Here is a 22,875-nt window from a genome sequence, read left to right as displayed (position 1 = left end):
GAGAGTAAAACAAGCTTCTAATGTTAACATGCATGAAACCAAGGCTATTACGGTTACAGAAGTCAACAAATGAGAGCACCTGGGAGTGGGAGTGGAGCAAGGCACTGGATTAACTTCTACATCATGTGAAGAACAGAGGAGAAGTAGGATAAGGGTACGGCAAAAGGCTATACGAACTGGCCGCCTAGCCGGTTCAGAACAGATAGTAAAAGAAGCAGGTTTCTGGGAACGATAGCATAGATTCAAGGCATAGTGTACAGACAAAGGTATGGTAGGATGTGAGTACATTGGAGGTAAACCTAGGCATTGGTGAGAGCGATATTGTCCCTAGAGACATTTAAACCAGGTGATGTCATCGAATATGTAGGAGGTGGAACAACATGGTTGGTTAAGGCATATTGAGCAGGGCTAGAGGCTCTACAGTGAAATAAGACAGTAATCACTAACCAGGACAGTAATGGACTAAGCATATTGATATTAGAGAGAGGCATGCATAGCCAAGTGAACATATGGGTCCAGTGAGTGGTTGGGCTGGCTGGGGACATGGCGATTCTGACAGTTAGCATGCCGGGGCTAACAAGCTAGCAGTTAGTAGGCCGGGGCTAACAAGTAAGCAGTTAGCAGACTGGGGCCAGCAAGCTAGCAGTTAGCAGACTGGAGCGAGCAAGCTAGCAGTTAGTAGACCGGGGCAAGAAAGTTAACAGAAATGCCTTTGGGGGACGTAGCGATGGAGGTAAGTCTGTTTTTGCCTCTTCGTGCGGTGACATCGATAGACCAGTCGTGGATTAGTAGGGTTCCAAGTAGCTCTAGGTAGCTAGCAGGCCACGGCCAGCAGAATGGGCCTTCAGCGCCACCTTTTGCTGCGATTACAGCTGTAAGTCGCTTGGGGTATGTCTCTATCAGTTTTGCACATCGAGAGACTGACATTTTTTCCCATTCCTCCTTGCAAAACAGCTCGAGCTCAGTGAGGTTGGATGGAGAGCATTTGTGAACAGCAGTTTTCAGTTCTTTCTACAGATTCTCGATTGGATTCAGGTCTGGACTTTGACTTGGCCATTCTAACACCTGGATATGTTTATTTTTGAACCATTCCATTGTAGATTTTGCTTTATGTTTTGGATCATTGTCTTGTTGGAAGACAAATCTCTGTCCCAGTCTCAGGTCTTTTGCAGACTCAATCAGGTTTTCTTCCAGAATGGTCCTGTATTTGGCTCCATCCATCTTCCCATCAATTTTAACCATCTTCCCTGTCCCTGCTGAAGAAAAGCAGGCCCAAACCATGATGCTGCCACCACCATGTTTGACAGTGGGGATGGTGTGTACAGCTGTGTTGCTTTTACGCCAAACATAACGTTTTGCATTGTTGCCAAAAAGTTCAATTTTGGTTTCATCTGACCAGAGCACCTTCTTCCACATGTTTGGTGTGTCTCCCAGGTGGCTTGTGGCAAACTTTAAAACAACACTTTTTATGGATATCTTTAAGAAATGGCTTTCTTCTTGCCACTCTTCCATAAAGGCCAGATTTGTGCAATATACGACTGATTGTTGTCCTATGGACAGAGTCTCCCACCTCAGCTGTAGATCTCTGCAGTTCATCCAGAGTGATCATGGGCCTCTTGGCTGCATCTCTGATCAGTCTTCTCCTTGTATGAGCTGAAAGTTTAGAGGGACGGCCAGGTCTTGGTAGATTTGCAGTGGTCTGATACTCCTTCCATTTCAATATTATCGCTTGCACAGTGCTCCTTGGGATGTTTAAAGCTTGGGAAATCTTTTTGTATCCAAATCCGTCTTTAAACTTCTTCACAACAGTATCTCAGACCTGCCTGGTGTGTTCCTTGTTCTTCATGATGCTCTCTGCGCTTTTAACGGACCTCTGAGACTATCACAGTGCAGGTGCATTTATACGGAGACTTGATTACACAAAGGTGGATTGTATTTATCATCATTAGTCATTTAGGTCAACATTGGATCATTCAGAGATCCTCACTGAACTTCTGGAGAAAGTTTGCTGCCTTGAAAGTAAAGGGGCTGAATAATTTTGCACGCCCAATTTTTCAGTTTTTGATTTGTTAAAAAAGTTTGAAATATCCAATAAATGTCGTTCCACTTCATGATTGTGTCCCACTTGTTGTTGATTCTTCACAAAAAAATACAGTTTTATATCTTTATGTTTGAAGCCTGAAATGTGGCAAAAGGTCGCAAAGTTCAAGGGGGCTGAATACTTTCGCAAGGCACTGTATACAAGGGACACGACAGGACAAAGACAAAGACGTCTGACTGCTACGTCATCTTGGATTTTTTGTTGTTGTAGTGACATCTCAAGGATATTGGATGTACCTGAGCTGATTTTGAAGTGTCATAGTAAAGGGGTGTGAATGCTTATGTAAATTAGATATTTTTTCAATAAATTAGCTATCATTTCTAAAAACATGTTTTCACTTTGTCATTATGGGGTATTATGTGTGGATGGATAAAAATATATATATTTAATACATTTTTTATTCAGTCTGTAACAGTAAAATGTGGAATAAGTCAAGAGTTATGAATACATTCTGAAGACACTGTAAATATGATCCATATCACTCACTTTAAAATATGAATACTATTACTTGTATGGCTCTTCCACATTAATTTATGTAACTATACTAAGCCTCCATGGCAGACGGTAAAATGTACAGAAGCTGTTTCATCACATCTTGCTCATCTTTGGGTTTTTCAACAGTTTATCAGTTTTAGGATCTCAAAGAGCACACAGTTTTATATAGAGCAGTATTAGCTCCTAGTCTGTGAGACATACTAATTTCTTATCTAATCTGGTTTATGTAATTATGGAATAATTAGGATCATCTTGCCAATTAGCCGAAATGTGTTTGTTTGTTTTGTGGGTCCTCTGCGAGGCTGAGTAGGGGAACACGCAGTGCCTGAAGGGTAGCCGACAGGATTGTTTGATTAGAACACAGCTGACATTCTTGTTGGTTCCTGTGTGTCACAAGACTCAGTGGCCTGAGGACCACATGCAGCTCTGTGCACAGAGCTTCCTCAATGTTAAAGCTACAGTCACACTTAGAAAGAAAAATAAGGTAGGGGCGCCACCCCCTATTGTTCTGATGTAATACATCTGTTTATTAGTCTACCTACAGTAGGATCACACATGCAATTGCTCAGAGAGAATGATGAAACAGTTCAGAGTGTATTTCCTTTAGATTTCTTGATCTTACACCAGATATTCTTGTTATTGTGTTTTTGTTATCCCTTGTAGAGCATTTCAGGAGATCTGATGATTCGTAACATCCAGCTGAATCACGGGGGGAAATATGTCTGTGTTATCGACACCGACGTAGAGAGCTTGTCCGCTTCGGCCATCTTGGTTGTGAAAGGTAAGAGAACCGACTGTAAAGGTTGTAAGGGTTCCTTTATGGAATTCATGTTCAGTTCACTCTGGCTATGAGATTCACATTTGTACAGTGACTAATATCTCCGAAGTGATGACATTTTAAGTTCTTTAGAAAAGTCTGAATGTTGAAATACAATATAGTGTCGGCTGTGAATACTTGACCTTAGAGCTTGCAATGAAAAATCTTGTAAGAACTTGGACAGAATTAAAATTGATTCATGCAATAAATTGGAGCTGAAATTGGAATCTAGAAGGCATACTTAATTTTATAGGCCTATATGAAGAATAATGGTTAATTAAACTTGCTGTCAAGCTACCTTTATGACAAATATGATGCTGTATTCATATACAAAAAAAAGGGAACTGTGCAGACAAATGTACATGTATATAATATCTATAAATATCTTACATATTTTTTTTTACATTTCATGACATGGCATGTTGTATTTGTTTAATGAAAACAACATTTTTATGACATATTTTTGAAATAATGGAAAGACAATATTTGACATCTCTGAATTTGAAAAAGGCACACACTCTGGCACTGGTACATTTTGTGAACGCAGCTTCCACAGTGGTAGTTGATATGTGTTTGGAGTAGTGCATCATCTCTCATTATTGTAGCTTATCTGTAGTGATTTACATTGGTATGCACACCCATAACACCCTGTAATAGCAGTCCCAGGTGTTTTGGAAAGCCATTGTTTATTACAGAGAACTTTAATTGGCTCATTTACATACCGACAAAATACCATAGAAACATCTGAATAATGGAACAGTGGAGCAAACAACAACATCATGGCATGCAACCATCTTTGGAGTAGATATCCATGAACACTGTCTGTCATTCTTTGCCTCTTAGTGTAGCGGTCTCTCGCTCTCTATCACTTCCTCTCACTGTCCATCTTTCTAACACACGCATATGTTTCACAAATTGTCCCCTCCCATGTTCCTGTCTGGCGTTAGTGATCCCATGCTCTTAATCACTTCTCAGCCTCACATATCCCATGTCTGCATTAAATGTCCCTGTGAAGCCGGATAAAGGACACAGAGCTTAATAAGAGGGAGTGTGATGGCATTGGACCAGCTGTAAAGGCAAGAGGATGATGAGTTGGTAATGGGGGTGTGGTGTTTATGGTGGTGGTGGGAATGGTGGTGCGGTGTGGAGGCTCACTTTGCTAATTGTCTGATTGAGTCAGGTCCCCCCGGGCCCCCGGACACAGTAGCAGTGGAGGAGATCACAGATAGCACGGCCCAGCTCTCTTGGAGCCCCGGCAGGGACAACGGCAGCCCTATCACCGGCTACATCATCCAGGCCCGGACCCCCTTCACTGTGGGCTGGCAGGCTGTGGACACAGGTAGTTTATACATCTACCATAAAGTACATAACAAAGCACACTATAACTACGTTTATCCAGCATGATAATAATGGTCTACTTTCCACTTCCAGTTCCTGAGGTGATCAATGGCAACACACTGACAGCCACTGTGGTGGGCCTGAACGCCTGGGTGGAGTATGAGTTCAGGGTGGTGGCCCGCAACAGTGTGGGCATGGGAGAGCCCAGTCCAGCCTCAGCCAAGACCAGGACAGAGGATACGAGTGAGTGTTTCTCCTCTAGTCTTTCTAAAATACACACGCAGACACACACACTAACAAACACATACACACACTAACACACATACACACACACACTAACACACACTAACATACACTAACACACACATACACATTAATACTGTAGATACAGTATACACAGACCCCTGACATCTTATATGAAAGGCTGCTTGAACCAGATGTCTTGTGATGGACCATTTTGTTTGGGCTGGAATCAGGATGCACATGCGCGGTCTGCAGTGTTATGCACGAAACAGTTGTCAAGTAAAATGGCATTTTCTGAATATTAAACTGAACAGCTAAATCTAAAAAAAGTTTTTTATTCTTTGTGACATTTGGCATTTGAGTTGGACAATATAGTCCAAAACATGTCGGGTCGATAATATCAAGGGAGAAGTTTCTTGGGTGTAAAATAAAATAAATTTTTCCCAATTGTTAACACACGTTTGCTGATACTACATCTCAGGTACTCATGGAAGCATTTGCGGACCTGAGCTGCCAGATGGAAAACGCACGTTGTCCCAAACTAGAACATACATTTGCCGCTCAGGATCACCTGGCCCTCTCTGCTCTAGCTGAAAAAGATTGTCATGTAAGGTGTTCAGGAAATTAAGGAGATAGGCAGTGTTCTGTGGAGGACCCCATTGTGGCTCATAGCTGAACATATGGCGACATTTTCCCCGCGCTGGCCAGGTACAGTACCTCAATGATGGCGCGTAGACCATGGATGTTCCTTCCTCTCCTCCTCTTCTTTGCTAAATTTAATCAAATCAAATCAAATGTATTTATTTAGCCCTTCGTACATCAGCTGATATCTCAAAGTGCTGTACAGAAACCCAGCCTAAAACCCCAAACAGCAAGCAATGCAGGTGTAATCCAGACTCATCTATGAATATGAGTTCAGGGGGCATGGGACTTGCATCCAACTCCATTGTTCTCTGATATGACAGTAAATACTGTAATTGCTGTATAGTAAAGTTCACTGTCAACATCAGTGAGTCTCTAATGTTTCAAGAGTGTAATACTACTACAATATTTACTTGCACATATTCATACAATTTATCCTTTACACTTTGGGAATTCCTTTCGAATGGGTTTCTGTTGATTTGCTTTCTACGGAGATGGTGTTTCTGAAGGATGCGGGCTATGGTTGATAAGCTCACTCTGTTGTTGTAGAAGATGGTAGGGTTTTCAATAATCTGTTGCTAGATTTCCTGCAGTCTTATGGCATAATTTTGAACTACCATTTGCACAATGGCAGCCTCCTATTCGTCTGTAAATAGTCGTCTTTCAGTTCTACAAAAACAAAATAGCATGCAGTACAGTAAACACTACAGTAGTACAGTACACAAGATAAACATGTTACAAAGTAGTATAGCTCTCAATTTCATACATACATTAATACGCCAAACATGTGCTTTGTTTCCCCTTACAGTCTGTATTGGAATGTACAGTCTTTACTGGGCTTTATGTGGTACTACTGTCAAATAGTAAAAGTCGAAGATAGGTCCAATGTCTGCAGTACATAACTATTCTCATTTTGGAATGTCCGGATGATTGATGCTACGGTGAAGTGGCTCAGATTGGGCTGCACTCTCTGCCCAGCCTCTCTCAAGGTCAGCCTCTCCACATGGTCCACCATAGTTGCCCGAATTTCATCAGAGATTACTCTCCTTGTTCTTGGTCTTCCTCCACCTCTACCTCCACCTCCACCTCTACCTCTACTTCTCTCTGCCAAGTTTGCTTCCATTGTTCTCCAAACACAGGAGTACTCACCTGTGGCCTTTTTATCCATGCCAGAGGTCTGATTGCAAAGTGACACATTTCGCAATTAGTGTTTGAAAAGAGAAAGAGATCAATTGGTAATTGAGCTTAGCTTGTTGAACATTGTTGCATTTCATTTGCACACAAGACATTTTAGTTGTGAAGGTTGTGTCAAAGGTAGAGAATTGTGTGTTGTGTTTTGTCAAATGTTATGGAAATGCAATCTGAGTGTAAAGCAAAACATGTGCCAATAGTATTGCAGATCTGGTGTCTGGTTCAACTAAATTAGTTACAGGTTTGGGTCATTGTGCCTCATGGGCCAGTTTTAGTGTGTAAACAATTGGGAAAATCTGTAAAGCTGTGTCATGAGACTAGACGTATGGCATATAGTCCTGTATTTCAGCTATGTTAAAAGCCTTAAAATTGCTCTCTTCTGGGCTTTGCCTTACAGTGCCTGATACAGCTCCCACTGATGTTGGAGGCGGAGGAGGCACAAAATCTGAATTAGTGATAACTTGGGAGGTAAGTTATCTGTCAGGTTTTACTGTTCTCTCCATAGCTGGATAATGGTTTTACTGTTCTCTCCATAGCCAGGTAATGGTTTTACAGTTCTCTCCATAGCCAGGTAATGGTTTTACTGTTCTCTCCATAGCCAGGTAATGGTTTTACTGTACTCTCCATAGCTGGATAAGATTTTTACTGTTCTCTCCATAGCCAGGTAATGGTTTTACTGTTCTCTCCATAGCCAGGTTATGGTTTTACTTTTCTCTCCATAGCCAGGTAATGGTTTTACTCTTCTCTTCATAGCCAGGTTATAGTTTTACTGTTCCCTCCATAGCCAGGTAATGGTTTTACTGTTCTCTCCATAGCTGGATAATGGTTTTACTGTTGTCTCCATAGCCAGGTTATGGTTTTACTGTTCTCTCCACAGCCAGGTAATGGTTTTACTGTTCTCTCCACAGCCAGGTAATGGTTTTACTGTTGTCTCCATAGCCAGGTAATAGTTTTACTGTTCTCTCCAGAGCCAGGTAATGGTTTTACTGTTGTCTCCATAGCCAGGTAATGGTTTTACCGTTCTCTCCATAGCCAGGTAATGGTTTAACCGTTCTCTCCATAGCCGGGTAATGGTTTTACCGTTCTCTCCATAGCCAGGTAATGGTTTTACTGTTCTCTCCACAGCCGGGTAATGGTTTAACTGTCCTCTCCACAGCCAGGTAATGGTTTTACTGTTCTCTCCATAGCCGGGTAATGGTTTTTACTGTCCTCCCCACAGCCAGGTAATGGTTTTGCTTAATTGTGCAGAATTGAATGGAGCAATATTATGATCGGCACTAGAGCCAGCCCTCTCTTCTGTGCTGGCCATGGAGTGCCATTTCTCCCTTCCAATGTGATTCAACTGAGGGACAGCGATTGTTTCTTTGAAGCCCACTTCATCCACAATTATGTGCTAATGCAGGGAGAGAAAAAATGAAACAATCAGTGATTTCGGATCATCAACTACATTCAGCCGCCGGCCAATGGTCAGGGGGCCTGAACATCATTACAAATCATTTGTGGACTGCAAATTGACAGCAAGAAGCCCAAACATATATAATATTTGACTAAAACATAATCATTTCAAAACTTGCATAGATTTGTATATGATCACACACTCTATTATGCGTGGGAGTACTTTGGAACAGATCTGCTAAATTAAAATCACATTTTTTATAAAGAAAATACATGTAATATTTTTTTGCTCAGAAAACTAGGGGACCAAATAAAATCACAGCCATTTGGGGAACCATTGTTTAAACACTACATCTAATCATTGCAACCAAGGTTGAAGACCTCTTTGGCAGGTGCTTGATGACAAACGCAGGGGTGTCAGTGTATTTGTCTGTATGCGTTTTAATATCACTATAGTTTTGTGTTTCGCTCCCAGCCCGTGCCTGAGGAACTGCAGAATGGAGAGGGCTTCGGTTACATCATCGCCTTCCGGCCGCTGGGTGCCATCACCTGGACACGAGTGGTCATCTCCACGCCCGGGGTGGCCCGATACATCTTCCGCAACGACACCATCCCGCCTTTCTCACCGTTCGATGTGAAGGTTGGGGCGTACAACAACCGTGGGGAAGGCCCCTTCAGTTCCATAGCCACAGTGTTCTCAGCAGAGGAAGGTAAAGGAAGCGGCTGCCAGTGGAAGTCACGCTGAAACCGCGCCTAATCTTTTCATTCTGGAGGCACAACCTTCTATAGTAAAGATGAAATACGTTGGTTTAGACACTTTCCCCCTCAAGCTGGGAGTGTCAACTTGGTATTAGTTATTGCAGGGGTAGATTACAGGAAATCCTAGCAGACACTTACTACACTGGGCTGTCAGTGAGGTACTGTGTTATTTGAATTTGCCATGCAAGTCAGATCCCAATAACAACCAAGCGGAGGCAAAAGCTCTATCCAGTGAATCTACAGGTCTATTCTCTGCTTTCCTCTCCTTCCTATTAGTTTGTTTGATGGTGTTGAATGAGTCTGTGGGGTGCTCACCAGCTCTCTATTTCTGCAGTCCCCAGTGAGGCTCCTAAGCGGGTTTGGGGCAGGAGTGTATCTGCAGCTACAGTTGAAGTGATTTGGGAAGCCCTCCCCGTCACCCCTGAAAGAGTGCTGGGTTATGAGGTAGGATTCACTCAATTTCCTCAATAAAACAACACATGCACATTGCCATTTCTAGTGTTTATATGTAAAGCAGTAGCTTAATTTATTCTATTTGAACACACAGTTCTTGAAATATCACCTGGGGTGCTGTGTACTGTAACATGTCACGTTATAAGATATCATGAGGAGTTCTGTAACCTTGACAACATTTTGTTAATATGTTGATTCCTATACGTACTGTATTTGTCCCAGCACTGCTTAGAGTAGCTGTGTCTAACAACCACCACCATTTAGCTGCAGCAGCTTTTAAAGCCAGTTGAGAAAAGCTCTCATCCATCCATTTAAGTACGCAAGAAGAGCTTTTCCTTTTCTCCCAGTGCTCTTTCAATCCTGCTCACCTCTGCCCCCTGGAACAAAACCCTTTGGTTGCCATGGCACTGGCTTTATTGTGTTGATACAATAGTGCTATCAGGTCAGCAAACAGGATTGGAGAGAGAGGGGCTTTTAAGGGGGTAAGCTGTTAGTATGCATCTTGAGCCTTAGAGGTTGGGTACAGTGGAGGTCATAGGATTCTGAAAGAGATGACACCTTTCACAGACAGATGCATTAGTATTGTTTTTGTTAGTAGCCAAACTGGCAGGATAGGTCTAAACTGATAATATGCCCATCATCTAATTTAAAAAATAGATATATATTTGTATTTTTATTTAACCTTTATTTAACCTGGTAGGCTAGTTGAGAACAAGTTCTCATTTACAACTGCGACCTGGCCAAGATAAAGCAGAGCAGTGCAACAGAAACAACAACACAGAGTTACACATGGAATAAACAAGCGTACAGTCAATAACACAATAGAAAAAAAAAGAAAGTCTATATACAGTGTGTGCAAATGGCATGATGAGGTATGGCAATAAATAGGACATAGTAGCAAAGTAATTACAATTTAGCAGATTAACACTGGAGTGATAGATGAGCAGATGATGAGCAGACGATGGTTTGTAAGTAGTGATACTGGTGTGGAAAAGAGCAGCAAAGTAAATAAAAACAATATGGGGATGAGGTAGGTAGATTGGGTGGGCTATTTACAGATGGACTATGTACAGCTGCAGCAATCTGTTAGCTGCTCAGATAGCTGATGTTTAAAGTTAGGGAAATGTAAGTCTCCAGCTTTAGCAATTTTTGCAATTCGTTCCAGTCACTGGCAGCAGAGAGTATGGATCTAGATCTACAGTATGAATCTAGTTTTTTACTCCAGTATGGTATATTGTTAAGTTTTCTGCATGAAAAATGTGTATCTAATAGGTTAATTTAGTTGCATGGCCAATAACAGGAATGTAGATGTGCCTATCCCAAGAGCAGACTTCAAATTTTCTCTCTAATTATTTACTTTACTCTTATGTCACTTAATACCCGAAACATACCCGAAACATGAATATTGAAAATGACCCTAAGCTAGCATTGGATTATTTAATTTGCTTCATTTGCTTCATCAAATATCTCTTCACCTGCACCGTTAATTGAAAGCTAATACCCCCAAGGAAAGTAATTAATTGCTCTGTCTAGTGTTAAAGAGAATACTATATTCCTCCATGCTGTAGCTGGATGTGTTCATTTCTAAGTACAGAAACTGTACTTTTATCATTGAAAATACAGATTTGTAAGGGGAATACATTTTATTGAACCAAAAACAGTGGATCTTAAACACATTATTGTGACAAGAATATCCCTATACTGTGTTAAACAAGCCCTTTGTCATTTTACTTATTGAGGTTACTCTTGGGTGCCTTTGTAGAATGACCATGGGCTAGAGATGATTTGTATCAAAAAATTGAAGACCCATATATCATTGATTGGGAAGCCAGTCCTCCACTGCACACCAAATGGCATTACAGATTGAATGATGAGGCTGTTCTAATAATGTGAGTAAAAAAAAATAATAGAATTAAATTGCTTGTGTCTGATATCTCAACCTCTTGTTGTTTTCTTTCCATTGGTTAACAGGTGGTGTACTGGGAAGATGACACCAAGCCTGACACAGTAGGCAAAGTCAGAACCTCTGGAAACTACTCAGCGGTTAATGTGACTGGACTGAGCGCTAACACACAGTATTATCTAGCTGTGTGCGCCTTTAACACTGCAGGGACAGGGCCACAGTCTACACACATCAACGCCACCACCAAGAAGCCAGGTGAGTGAATCTCATTTCCATGTATGTTTTAGTCATTTAGCAGTTGCTCTTATCCAGAACGACTTACAATTAGTGCATTTATCTTGAAGATAGCTAGGTGAGAATCTACAATTATCACAGTCGTAGTAAGTACATTTTCCTTCAGCTGTTTGGAGGATTGTACTGTATATAAATGTTTACTTAAACATTTAGGGGGAACAGAAACTCATTATTTTGTAAAACTATACAAGTATTATATGAACATCTCTCTTTCATCATCACTTCTCTCTCTTAGCACCAGGCCAGCCTCCTTTGAATGTAGAGTGGACCATGATTGGCTCTCTGCTCACTCTACACTGGGGTCCTGTGATAGCCATGGAGACAGAGGCAGAGGTCATCGGATATCTTGTATGTCTCATGTCACTGTGGCTCTATTCTTTTGTCAAGCACAACACGACCATCTCAAACCCACTCTTTCCATCATTTTGGTAAGGTTTTCTACATGGACAAAACATCCATAGCTCCAACCAGCAAACCTCACTGTACTGTCACCAAGCATTAGGAGCCATTTTATCATCCAATCAGCAAATCAAGTTTAAATTCCCTCACTCCTCACTGCTCATTTCAGGCGATCTTTCATTTTTGATTGTGTGTTTTGCATTGCCGTTTCTAGGTGCTGTTGAGAAGACACCGGTACAATGACGTAAACAGCATCATAACAAACAAAACCAGGATGGAGCTGACGCTGTCTCCCAACGACAACTACTTGATCCAGATCAAGGCCCTGAGTGAGGGTGGTGAAGGTGTGGGCAGCGAACCCATCCACATCCACAAATTAAGTACGTTTGCCATTTCCTCTCTCTCCCCTCTCCTCTTCCTGTGTTCCTTGATGAAGCTTTAATGATGATTAAATCAGCCAAAAAGAACATTTATTTTGGGCTCTTGCATCCCTCTTCAACCATGTGTAATAGACTTATTTCGGGTGCAAGAAATGCGACCTTTTTAGAAATGCATGTGTGGCGCAATCCATCTCTGCCATTGGGTTATTATTCCTTGTTGACTTCCCAGCTCTGCGGCATATAAAATAGTACAATGCCCCCCCCCAAAAGAGATCTGCTCTCTGATGTGATATAAGCCTCATCATCTCTGTGTAGTTGGTCTATCCTGTTGATAGCCATTAAAAATAGAGATATGGAAAGCACTATGTAATTCACAGTTGCCCTTTGATTTACAACGACTTGTCATCAAAATTAGCAGATAGAGACAGAAACTGCCCCGACTTCGTTTTCTTGCTCTTTTTGAAAAGTGGAATTTTCAGTTCTTGAAGAGCTTCTCTGACTGCTGGTTTGTGGTTTCAGGCATGGGCGCACGAGGTTCGGGAGCATCTAGTCTCAATCCGCTATCGCTGTCTCATCTCTCCGCATTCCTCATCAGCGCTCTCCTCCTCCTCAGCTCCTCCTGGTGATGTCTGGACACAGTCACAGGCCTCCTACCGGCCCTCCTCACTCCCTCTCCTCTAGCAGCCTGCTCCTGCATTCAGATAGGCATGGATGCAACCCTCTGTGGCAGTGCTGGACAGAACAGGAATTTTGAAGGGGCCATGCATTGAGGATATCAATTAAGTTCTGTAGAAAACATGAATTTGTGTGCATGATATTTAACAGTTTCCTCTCATATCATAAGTGCTGTCATGCTGTAAAACTATTTTGGAAATCTTTTTTTTCCAATGGAATATACTTCTATTTGGGAGTACTGATGTCTACATTATATATGTACAGTTGAAGTCGGAAGTTTAGCCAAATATAGTTTTTCACAATTCCTGACATTTAATCAGAGTAAAAAGTCCTTGTCTTAAGTCAGTTAGGATCAACACTTTATATTAAGAATGTGAAATGTCAGAATAATAGTAGAGAGAATTCTTTATTTCAGCTTTTATTTCTTTCATCACATTCCCAGTGGGTCAGAAGTTTACATACACTCAATTAGTATTTGGTAGCATTGCCTTTAAAATTTTTAACTTGGGTCAAATGTTTTGGGTAGCCTTCCACAAGCTTCCCACATTAAATTGGGTGAATTTTGGCCCATTCCCCCTGACAGAGCTGGTGTAACTGAGTCAGGTTTGTAGGCCTCCTTGCTCAAACACACATTTGCAGTTCTGCCCACACATTTCCTATAGGATTGAGGTCAGGGCTTTGTGATGGCCACTACAGTACCTTGACTTTGTTGTCCTTAAGCAATTTTGCCACAACTTTGGAAGTATGCTTGGGGTCATTGTCCTTTTGGAAGACCCATTTGCGACCAAGCTTCAACTTCCTGACTGATGTCTTGAGATGTTGCTTCAATATATCCACATAATTTCCCTTCCTCATGATGTCATCGGTTTTGTGAAGTGCACCAGTCCCTCTTGCAGCAAAGTACCCCCACAACATGATGCCGTGCTTCACGGTTGGGATGGTGTTCTTCGGCTTGCAAGCCTCCAACTTTTTCCTCCAAACATAACAATGGTCATTATGGCCAAACAGTTCTATTTTTGTTTCATCAGACCAGAGGACATTTCTCCAAAAAGTACGATCTTTGTCCCCATGTGCAGTTGCAAATCGTAGTCTGGCTTTTTTATGGCGGTTTTGGAGCAGTGGCTTCTTCCTTGCTGAGCGGCCTTTCAGGTTATGTCGATATAGGACTTATTTTACTGTGGATATAAATACTTTTGAACCTGTTTCCTCCAGCATCTTCACAAGGTCCTTTGCTGTTGTTCTGGGATTGATTCGCTCTTTTCGCACTAAAGTACATTCATCTCTAGGAGACAGAATGCGTCACCTTCCTGAGCGGTATGATGGCTGCGTGGTCCCATGGAGTTTATACTTGTGTACTATTGTTTGTACAGATGAACGTGGTACCTTCAAGCATTTGGAAATTGCTTCCAAGGATGAACCAGACTTGTGGAGGACTACAAAAAAAATTATTGGGTGATTTTTTATTTATTTTTTCCATGATTTCATGCAAAGAGGCACTGGGTTTGAAGGTAGGCCTTGAAATCCATCCACAGGTACACCTCCAATTGACTCAAATGATGTCAATTTGCCTATCAGAAGCTTCTAAAACCACGCTGTCTAAAGGCACAGTCAACTTAGTGTATGTAAACTTCTGACCCACTGGAATTGTGATTAAGTGAAATAATCTGTCTGTAAACAATTGTTGGAAAAATTACTTGTCATGCACAAAATAGATGTCCTAACCGACTTGCCAAAACTATAGTTTGTTAACAAGAAATTTGTGGAGTGGTTGAAAAACGAGTTTTAATGACTCCAACCTAAGTGTTGGTAAACATCCGACATCAACTGTATCTATGTTTGACACTGATCCTTGAAGATTACTAATGCCTTAAATACATTTACATACCAAAGTAGTTGACAAAAAATATTTAGTTATCTTGTGTTTTCAAAGTAATGTGAGTTTTTAATGAAGGTATGTTACATAATTGTGGTGTCAGCTGCTCAATGGAGAGATGTGTTGTGGTTTATATGGGTTGGACGTCCTTTGATATAACTAACTGTACATGGCATCTTGAGTTATTATTATGAGGTTGAAGAAGTACAACTAATTATCTAACTGACAACATGCCCAAACTAATGTCAAATTGGCCACTATAGCAGACAAAATCAGTTTTACATGATAACTGTTTGAATCATAATAATTTGATCAAGTGATTTTATAGCTGTAGCTAAACCATTACCTTGTATGCTTTGTGTTTGAGCTGTGTTAACTGAATACCAGTTTGGTCACCTGTCCCTCTAAGCCACTCATCTCTGCATAGTGAAATAGTATTAGGCACCTTACAGAGCTGTTGGCTCCTGAGCTTTAGACCCCTATTTAAAACAATCTGATGGGACTTGACATTTTGTTCTGTATCTCATGCTCCTCTTAATAATTGATGCATATCACACTCTGCATTCAGCACACAGTGAAATGTTAAGGTTCCCTAGAATAGAATCATGTAGAGTTATTGTGTCAAACAAATCCCACTTGTAATTTTCTGCATTCAAATGACCTCTAAATACGTCTATCATTTGACCTCCTGATTATTCAGAATTCCGATCATCAGTCGGCAAAATATATATAAATCATACATGTTTAAGTATAGGACATATGAGTGCCTTCACTGGAACGTCTTACAAGTTGACGGACATATCCACTCTTTCTGGATCAGTTTTTGGAAAATTATTTAAGGGGGGGGTCTATACTTTTATGGTCCTGAGAGATCCCGGGCATAATAAATGTATGATTGAATCTGCAGCATAATTTAGCAGTTATTAAAGCATCTAAATAAATGATGTCATGTCAATGGAGCCATGACTGGAAATTAAGGGAAAAGTTGGCTGCTGTCATGTCCCTTTCTCAAACTTCACTCTGAGAAAAAAGGGTTCTTCGGCAGTCCCCATAGGAGAACCCTTTTTGGTTCAAGGTAGAAATATTTTGGGTTCCATGTAGAACCCTCTGTGGAAAGGGTTTTACACAGAACCCAAAAGGGTTCTTCAAAGGGTTATCCCATGGGGACTGCCAAATAAGCATTTTAGGTTCTAGATGGAACATAATTTTTTAAGAATGTACAGTACTCTTTTAAAGAACTGTGACAAGCCTTATGGTGAGGGAGAAACTGTTTCCTGTTCATGTTATTGTACGATGGGTCCATAATTCTGGGGCCACTGACTACTGCTATAAGGTATTGTGCCTTCACTGAACTTTGTTACTGATTAGGGCTGGCTGACCTAGGATCACATTGTTGTGGGACTGTTCCCTTCATCTGCAACGTCCAATGAAAGCAGAAGGAAGTGATCCAAGGTAACTGTGACTCTGTCCCTGCTTAGCCATCAGAACAGGTGTGCAGGCCCCAGAGGCCCGTAAAGCCCAAAACAGTGGACGCAATCAGCCTGTCCTATCTGCTCCTACAGTGATTTCATAACGGCCTGTGCTCATTGATTAGACTGCTGCAGCCCAGTCAATGGGATATTGATTTCCCCTGTCCCATTATTGCAGCTGTCACAATTGAGCTGCTTGATTGACTGATGCTGGGGCTTCCTGATGCACATTTTTTGTTGGTTACTATTTGAGATGTCCTCCCCTAGTCTTTCTCTGTCTGTGTGTCCACCCCATCCAGAGGAGACAAGTCAAAATCATAATAATACAATGTAATATACATTACATGTTTTTTTTACAAGAGCTACTGTGACAAACTGATGTTTTAGGTTACATCCCCCTACTAGTTCCGACTACCTTTAATGGATTTTAAGTGCTGCACATTTATAAATTCCCTTACTGAAATTCATTCAGCATTTTGTTAATCATTAAAGGTTATGAGTTGGTTAAGAGAGGAAAATTGTCATGTTCCTTTTTTGTAATGTATTTTTGACTCTTGAAAAACTCTAATCTGAGGCTGAAGAGAGACATTGATATAGCAGTCCTTTTCTTTTTCTACAAATGATGAACAATGGCTTTTTAGGTGTCAAACTGTCTGGGGACTTAGCCTGTGTAATAATACTACTGTAAAACAAAAGTACGCGTGGTGTCCAAAAAATGTAAAGATTTAACACAGTAACAGTGTCTAATTGAAATAGTATAACTCTTAGACCTAATTCCTATGCCCAATTCCCTGCTCATTGTTTCTGTATGCTGGTTAGTAGAATAGTATATACTTACCAGTTCACCTTCACATCACGCAGCGCTAGAGTATGTGGATTTACAAATAAGTCCTTTATCAAATTTGGCCAGACTATCCTATAATTTACATAGCTATATACATGTATGTTACACCCTGCTGACTAAAATATAGGAGAAATAATGTACCTTTTTTGGGATTGTACTTTGTGAATTAGTACAAAATGCAATCCAAGAAAATTATTGTAGCCATCAGGTCAGTTGCGTTTGAGTTTACATTTTTACAACATGACATGAAAAACACTGATGTTGGTTACTTAGAGTGCGCTTTAGTTCTGACAAATGTGCTTGGTCAAATGTAAATAGCTTGCATATATATTTTTAAAGATGGCCTACAAAGACAATTTACTGATATTTTATACAACTTGTGGCCCTTGATTTTAATACTGATGTATTAATCCATGATCTCCATGAGATAACTGACCTATAGAACTGCGTTTCATATTGAAAAGTAACTGTTTTGTCTTGTATACTAAAATTGTGCATGTGAATCATTGTTTTGTGCTTTTGTGTTGAATTTTGTGTTGAATTTTCTAAAACTAACTTAATAAAACGTTAACTGCAGCAAGTTGTTTGCTTTAAAGAGCCACTTTTTTTTCTCTCTTCACACATACAGTATGTGACCTACAGTATGGTCTTTTCAACTGCCACATCAGACAGATAAAGGTTTCCCAGCACCATTTGACCTTTTAATATTCATAATAAGGCACATCTAGTATATAAAAAAAAGCAGCCTACAGGCTGGGATTTATTCCTGACACCCATTTGAGCTTTGATGGTTTTCAGCATCCCCACACTGAGAGTGTTGTCAACACAGCTATTGTAAATCATTTTGACAACTTGGCAAAATTTCAGAGAGGGGTGACAGAATTACAGATATGTAAGTGCTGTATTATGCAGTTGATTTTTTTTACATGCATGAGTAACACATAGTAATGCCTAATTGGGTCGAAGACAGTTCCCTCATGTAATCTCATGCAGGGATTGCAAAGTTCAATACGTCTTGGGAAAGCTGTGCTCCCGGGATTCGCACGTCAATGATAAGCAAGGCTTTTTAGTCAGTGGGATCCAGAAAGGATTACTTTTTGCCATATCAGTTTGTAGAACAAAGCACTGCTGCTGCGTGTAATCACTTTTCAACATCAGAGAGAGAGTACAGTGTTCAAGAGCTTTCACTGCTGCTCATATTAACTAGAAGACCACACACACACACACAGGCCCAATATATTCCTTAATCTTAATTAGTTTGAATTATAACTATAAACCAGTGCATGCAATTCATGCAGCCTACTGTATGCATCCTCAAGCCTTATTTTTAGACATTCCTAACCTAATGAACATAACGTGGCTGTCACGATCGTTGGAATGAATGTCGGACCAAGCTGCAGCGCGATATGATTTCCACATAATTTTTATAATAATGTGAAACTTAGCAAAGACAAACCCAAATAAACAAACTAACAACGAAACGTGACTACAGAGATGCTACGTGCACTAACTCAAAACAATATCCCATAAACACAAGTGGGAAAAACAGCTACTTAAATATGATCCCCAATTAGAGACAACGATACCAGCTGCCTCTAATTGGGAATCATACAAATCACCAACATAGAAAACAAACTAGAACACCACATAGAAATACACAAACTAGAGCACCCCCAGTCACGCCCTGACCGACTTCACCATAGAGAAACAATGGCTCTCAATGGTCAGGGTGTGACAGTGGCGATACGGACGAGTGGAATAAAATCTATGCTATGCAGACATACAGGTAACTGCCAAAATAAAGGAACACCAACATAAGCCCACTGGGCACACACTGGTTGAATTAACGTTGTTTCCACATCATTTCAATGAAATGACATTGAACCAACGCGGAATTAACATTGAATTGAAGTCTGTGCCCAGTGGGAAGTATCTTCATAGAGAATTGGACCACCACAATCCAGAACAACTATAATGCATCATAGCATAGATTTTTCAAGTGTCTGGAACTCTATTGGAGGGATGTGATACCATTCTTCCATGAGAAATTTTTCAACCCAATTGTTGATTATGGTGGAAAACACGGTCTCAGGTGGCTCTACAGAATCTCCCATAAGTGTTCAATTGAGTTGAGATCTGGTGACTGAGACGGCCATGGCATATGGTTTACATCATTTTCATGCTCATCAAACCATTCAGTGATCACTTGTACCAGGTGGATGGGCGTATTATCATCCTATGTGGGCATAGCCATGGTAGCCAAAATAATGGACTGCCCAGCATTTTTATACATAACTAAGCATGATGCGATGTTAATTGCTTAATTAACTCAGGTACCACACCTGTGTGGAAGCACCTGACATCAATACACATTTTATCCCTCATTTACTCAACTGCTTTCATTATTTTGGCAGTTACCTGTACAGTATGTACAGAAGCTACAGTATATATAGCGTATGTCATTACATTTGAATCTCTTCACGTAATTGCATATTTTCTTGTTGGTTTCACTTTAAACAACATAAGAAAAACAGGTGGATTCTGAACATTGATTTAAGGTTGGTGCATCGTTTTACCCTGTGACATTTGGAGGGCTTTGGGAGATTACAGATAATTTTGAGCAGATCACTTTTGTATAGTTATTGACCATCATTGCTCACTGCCTTTCAAAGTGTGTTGCATTATGAGGATAAAAATTGTCCGACTTGAGCCTACATGTCAACTGCATGAAATTGACAAAAAAGTAATGTGATCAAAGGTCATGATTGCCATCGACTGCAAGTTTCTGCAGTTGCTCTTCACCAACTTCATCCTCTACCTGCTTTGTGGAAGGTTCTATTAGCAACCAATCATTAGGATGTTTTTGATTAACCCACGCGAACGTGACCAAAGAAGTAACTGAAACAGGAACCAACTTTGATGCAATTTATTGATTTGATTGTACAATGTACAACACATGTATCTTCAGTTTGGGAGTGTGTGATATAGGGTTGGAGTTTATTTCTACATTATAAACAACTTTTATAAACAATGGCAACAGTACCATGTTGCACTGAGCCTTTCTGTTGGAAAACCACATCATTGTCTGACTTTCGGCTGTCGCAGATGCACCTCCCCCGACTTCACTCAGAGACTTTCGTCTACAGTCGGTTGCTATCGCCTTGCCACTCACACCAGCCCAATGCTCTGAATAGTGTGTAATTAGGGGTTGAGCAGCACTGAGCATTTTCCTAATTAAATAGAAATGCCAAGCTCGTCAGACAGTGGCCAACGCAGCGTTTGAATGCCAACCACTGAAGCTATTTGTAAATAAAGTGTCAGTAAAGTGGGCCTGTCCTTACTCCAGAAATACACGTTCACAGCTTTCACTTTAGCTTTTGCTTATTGCACAAGCTTTTTATTTAGACTTGTTCTGTTTTAGCTAAACTTATTGTTATGCATTTCGCTTAACTAAATGCATAACATTTAGTGTGGTGAAAAAACTCACTTATGATTGATTCTTATTTGGGCATGAAGTAATACTTAAAAGTAGTAGCCTGCCCAAAAGGTTGAAATAGTTTGCTCTTACACATTCAAAAATTAGGTCACAGTTTTGTTCCCCGGGTTGAAGTTGCACATAATATACCTTCAGAGGTACACATATGATCTCCCATGATACTTTTTAGGCTACATGCGTATAAGGTAGGCTACCATCATCTGCTCTTTATGCTTGATTGATTGGTCTATCGACCAATAATATGGAGCTGTGACATAATCACTCACTGTCTGAGGGGGCTCGACATTGTCTTATGTCAGATGGCTTCACTCCTACCTAATGCTCATCTTGACGCAAGACAATGGGGGCTCCAACGCTTCAAAGGTAATTTAGATTTTGGCGCAAAGAGAGATGATTGTGCAATGGATGAACTGTCAACTAACAAACCAAGAATTAGAAAGCTGACTCAAGTATTTTTGGCTTGCTAAGGTGAGTCATTTGACACATTTTTACATGATTTGGTAGCAGACTAACTTAACTTAGCTAGCTAGTTATTGTTTTTAGCATCTTAATATAGCTAGCTTTCTAACAAAGTTGTTTGTAACATTTTCTTATAGATCACAGGTCTGCTTAAATTATCTAACAGGAATATGTTGGGAGAGTCCTTTTAAGATATACAGTGCATTAATAAAGTATTCACACCCTTTGACCTTTTCCACATTTTGTAGTGTTACAAAGTGGTATTAAAATGGATTTAATTGTCATTTTTGGTCAACGATCTGCACAAAATACTCTGTAATGTCAAAGTGGAAGAAAAAATATAAGATTTATTAAAGATAATGGAAAATAAAACACTAATATCTTGATTAGATAGGTATTCACCCCCCTGAGACAAAATACATGTTTGAAACACCTTTGGAATTGATTACAACTGTGAGTCTTTCTGGGTCCTCTTTTTGGCTAGGGGGCAGTATTCGGAAGTTTGGATGAATGAGTTGCCCAAAGTAAACTGCCTGTTACTCAGGCCCAGAAGCTAGGATATGCATATAATTGGTAGTATTGGATAGAGTTGTAACTTGTAAGTTTCCACAACTGCTAAAATAATGTCTGTGAGTATAACAGAACTGATATAGCAGGCGAAAACCCGAGGAGAATCCATCCTGAATTATTTCTTGGGGAGGTGACACCATTTAAAATGCCTGTCTATGGGGAAATCAATGGAATACCTCCCAGATTGTAGTTCATATGGCTTCCAGTAATGGCAACAGTCTTTAGAAAGAGTTTCAACCTTGTTTTTTGAAAAATTAGCTAGAATGTGTAGTTTTTCTAAGTGGCTCCCATTTTGGCTGTAGTGTTGTGGTGAGTCGGTGAGGGCGCACACTTCGTTATTTATCTCCGGTAATGAACATACTATTCTCCATCTTAAATGTTATCGTTTATTTACATATTAGGGTACCTGGGGATTGATTAGAAACTTTGTTTGACTTGTTTAGACTAAGTTTATTGGTAACTTTCGGGATTCATTTGTATGCATTTTGAACGAGGGAAACCGGTGGATTACTGAGTCAAGCGTACTAAATAAACTGAATTTCTTTGGATATAAAGAAGGACTATATCGAACAAAGGGAACATTTGTTATGTAGCTGGGACCCTTGTGATTGCAACCAGAGGAAGATCTTCAAAGGTAAGTGATTTATTTTATCGCTATTTCTGACTGTGCTTGGTTGGAAAATGTATGTAATGCTTTTGTATGCTGTGTGCTGTACTCAGATAATTGCATGGTGTGCTTTCGCCGTAAAGCCTTTTTGAAATCTGACAAAGCAGCTGGATTAACAAGAAGTTAAACTTTTAAACAATGTAAGACACTTGTATTTTCATGAATGTTTAATATTATCTTGCAATTTCACCGGATGTTGGCCAGGTGGGACGTACCATTCCATCTAGCCCAGAGAGGTTTGCACACCTGGATTGTACAATATTTTGCACATTATTCTTTTTAATATTCTTCAAGCTCTGTCAAGTTGGCTGTTTATCATTGCTAGAAAGCCATTTTCAAGTCTTACCATAGATTTGAATCTGGTTTCAGTCAAAACTGGAAGTAGACCACTCAGGAACACTCAATGTCATCT

The 22,875-nt window shown here is 40.3% G+C and overlaps 1 protein-coding gene across 2 annotated transcripts in view; it reads left to right on the top strand.

Moving 5' to 3' along the window:
* LOC139371293 (contactin-3-like) overlaps window positions 1–15,799 on the top strand; it is an 81,943-nt gene extending 66,144 nt beyond the window's left edge. Inside the window, exons 14-24 of one of the 2 annotated variants that reach the window (XR_011627218.1) lie at window positions 3,260–3,377; window positions 4,594–4,752; window positions 4,845–4,994; window positions 7,225–7,295; window positions 8,698–8,932; window positions 9,316–9,425; window positions 11,406–11,592; window positions 11,867–11,979; window positions 12,245–12,410; window positions 12,930–13,955; window positions 14,372–15,799. Coding sequence is in view for 1 of the 2 variants with exons in the window: in XM_071111591.1 (XP_070967692.1) it covers window positions 3,260–3,377; window positions 4,594–4,752; window positions 4,845–4,994; window positions 7,225–7,295; window positions 8,698–8,932; window positions 9,316–9,425; window positions 11,406–11,592; window positions 11,867–11,979; window positions 12,245–12,410; window positions 12,930–13,036 (1,416 nt within the window). In the remaining variant the exon portion in view is untranslated. Of the gene's footprint in view, window positions 1–3,259; window positions 3,378–4,593; window positions 4,753–4,844; window positions 4,995–7,224; window positions 7,296–8,697; window positions 8,933–9,315; window positions 9,426–11,405; window positions 11,593–11,866; window positions 11,980–12,244; window positions 12,411–12,929 lie in introns of both variants that reach the window. The other variant, XM_071111591.1, reaches the window with a different exon arrangement.
* Window positions 15,800–22,875: the final 7,076 nt, after the last annotated feature.

Source organism: Oncorhynchus clarkii, chromosome 17, assembly GCF_045791955.1.
Source record: "Oncorhynchus clarkii lewisi isolate Uvic-CL-2024 chromosome 17, UVic_Ocla_1.0, whole genome shotgun sequence".
Lineage (NCBI taxonomy): Eukaryota > Metazoa > Chordata > Actinopteri > Salmoniformes > Salmonidae > Oncorhynchus > Oncorhynchus clarkii.
The sequence above is the reverse complement of the archived record's forward strand: the minus strand, read 5'-3'. Positions and strand labels throughout refer to the sequence as shown.